At 56.1% G+C, this 2,337-nt stretch overlaps 1 protein-coding gene across 1 annotated transcript; it reads right to left on the bottom strand.

The window, feature by feature from the left end:
• Window positions 1–765: 765 nt before the first annotated feature.
• LOC114071783 (zinc finger protein 3-like) lies at window positions 766–2,073 on the bottom strand. The gene is made up of 3 exons (XM_027909639.1): window positions 1,958–2,073; window positions 929–1,357; window positions 766–844 (listed from the first exon to the last, which is right to left on the bottom strand). Exons 1-3 carry the CDS (start codon window positions 2,071–2,073, stop codon window positions 766–768), a joined length of 624 nt encoding a protein of 207 aa, XP_027765440.1.
• Between the last annotated feature and the right edge of the window lie 264 nt (window positions 2,074–2,337).

Here is a 2,337-nt window from a genome sequence, read left to right as displayed (position 1 = left end):
CTGTTTGAGGGTGGAAATTGGGGATTGAGGGGCCCATGGAAAAGTGGGAGAAACAGGGAAAAGAGTGGAAAGGGGGGGATGGTCTGGAGGGTACGAGGGTCCCATGGCGGTCTTTGGGTAAAGGGGGGTTGGGAATGGGGGTGGCCCCCCTGAGCTCCCAACTGGGTGCTCGGGGCTTCTGGATCCAATCTCTGCCTTGGGTTATGCCAACACTTTCAGTTTAGAGGAATTACAGAGGTGGGACTGAACCACTTTTGTCCCCCAGGTTTTAATGATGGCAAATCAGATCTACTGATAGAAATGAATTATTTAGGGTTACAAATGATCAGACAAAATATCTTCATCAGAACTACTTACTGCACAATAGAAACACTAAAACTACCAGTAGTACAGGATAAGATAGGACAGTGCTCTACACTAAAGCAATTGTTGGAGCAATTCTACTCAAGTTGGCACCAAAGCAAGAATTATGAATTAGAGAGGGATGGAACTCCCCCAGACCAATGCTCATGGGGAGATCTCTGCTCTCAACCTCCAGCAGTGACCTTGGGGGGTCCCAGCCAAGGCAGGAATCTCCACACACCCCCCAAGAAGGGTTCTGTTGGCACAACCTGCCCCTGGCAAAGGGGATGGGCTCTTTCTGGTAGAAAGGGATGGACTGACAGTCACTGGACTCCAGGGGTTGCCTCACCATCAGGGGGGTCATTCGGGGTGGGAGCAGCGGCCGAAGCTCTTCCTGCAGTCGGGGCACTTGTAGGACTTCCCTCACTGGTGGGTCTGTTGGTGTCTGGTCAAGTCAGAGCTCTGGGTGAAGCTCTTCCCACACTCCCCACACTTGTAGGGCCTCTCCCCGGTGTGGATGTACTGGTGCCTGACGAGGTTGAAGTTCTGACTGAAGCCCTTCCCGCAGTTGGTGCAGCAGAAGCACCTCTCCCCCGTGTGTGTCCGCTGATGCTTGAGGAGATTGGGGCTGGTCTGAAACCTCTTCCCACATTCCAAGCACTTGTATGGCCGTTCCCCAGTGTGGATGCGCTGGTGTTGGATCAGGGTCGAGCTTTCCCTGAACCTCTTCCCACACTCCCCACACTTGCAGGGCTTCTCCCCGGTGTGGATGCGCCGGTGGGTGATGAGGGTGGAGTTCTGGGTGAAGCCCTTCCCACACTCAGTGCAGTGGAAGGGCCTCTCCCCTGTGTGTGTCTGCTTATGCAGGAGGAGATGTGTGCTGGTCTGAAACCTCTTCTCACATTCCCTACACATGTAGGGTCGTGCCCCAGTGTGGATCTGTTGGTGTCGGATCACGCTGGAGCTGCAGCTGAAGCTCTTCCTACATTCCAAGCACCTGAAGGGCTTCTCCCCACTGGGAGGTTGCTCAACAGATACACCACAGGACAGGGCCAAAGGGGCACTGACTGCCCCCTCACCTGCCTGGGGGGCCCGTGGCATCTTCCTCACAGCCTCCTCCTCCATCCGCCCAAGCTTTGGGAAGGACAAATCCTGCTGGGGGGAAAAAAGGGCTGAGCACATTGGCTTGGGGGTTCCTCCTGCCCAAGTCCATCTCTAGAGCTCACCGGGCATCCTGTGACTATAAAAACCTCCAAAACACCAAGATTCAGCCCAGAAAAACCCAAACCACCAACATTCAGGCAAAAAACCCCTTTAGAAAAAGCAAGAAAACCTCAAAGTGCAAAAAGTTGAGATTCAGCTAAAAATGGTCCAAAATATCAAGATTAGCACCAAAAAAACTCTCCCAGGTGTCCCCCCTCTCTGGTCTCTCCCCTCTGGGGTTTGGAGGGTCTCCCCTGTCTGGGATGCTGGGGGTCCCACTTAGGGATGCTGGGAGTGTTGGGGGTCCCAAGGGTCCCTTCTCCTCTGACTCTCACCTTTGGGGTGCCGCCTTCCCACACATTCCCCCTCTCCAGGTTCTCCTCCTTGTTGTCCTGGGGATCCCAGGGGTTACCACTCTCCAGGCTTCCCCTTCTCCACTCCCCCCGTTTCAGGCTCCTGGGGGTCCCGGGGCTCCTCCCTCTCCGTGCTCCCCCCTCCAGCCTGCCGGGGGTCCCCCAGCTCCGCCATCGCCCACCTCGCCCTCCACCCTCGGCAGCTCCCAAACACAGAGATGGCACTTGTTCCTCTGCAGGGACTCCAGGGCAGCAGGGTGACTCCTGCTGCACGGATGGAATGGCACAGGATCCCCTGGGTCCCCAGGCTGGATCAGCACTCAGGGATACAAACTGACCTCGGGCTCAGGATGCAGCTGCGAGCACAGATTGCCCAGCAAAGTCTGCAGGGAGTCAGTCGAGCTCTGGAGAGCAGATTGTGCCCCAGGGATGGGATTGC

Source organism: Empidonax traillii, unplaced genomic scaffold (assembly GCF_003031625.1).
Source record: "Empidonax traillii isolate 1590-97213 ecotype Southwest subspecies unplaced genomic scaffold, ASM303162v1 scaffold2279:size29112, whole genome shotgun sequence".
NCBI lineage: Eukaryota > Metazoa > Chordata > Aves > Passeriformes > Tyrannidae > Empidonax > Empidonax traillii.
The sequence above is the reverse complement of the archived record's forward strand: the minus strand, read 5'-3'. Positions and strand labels throughout refer to the sequence as shown.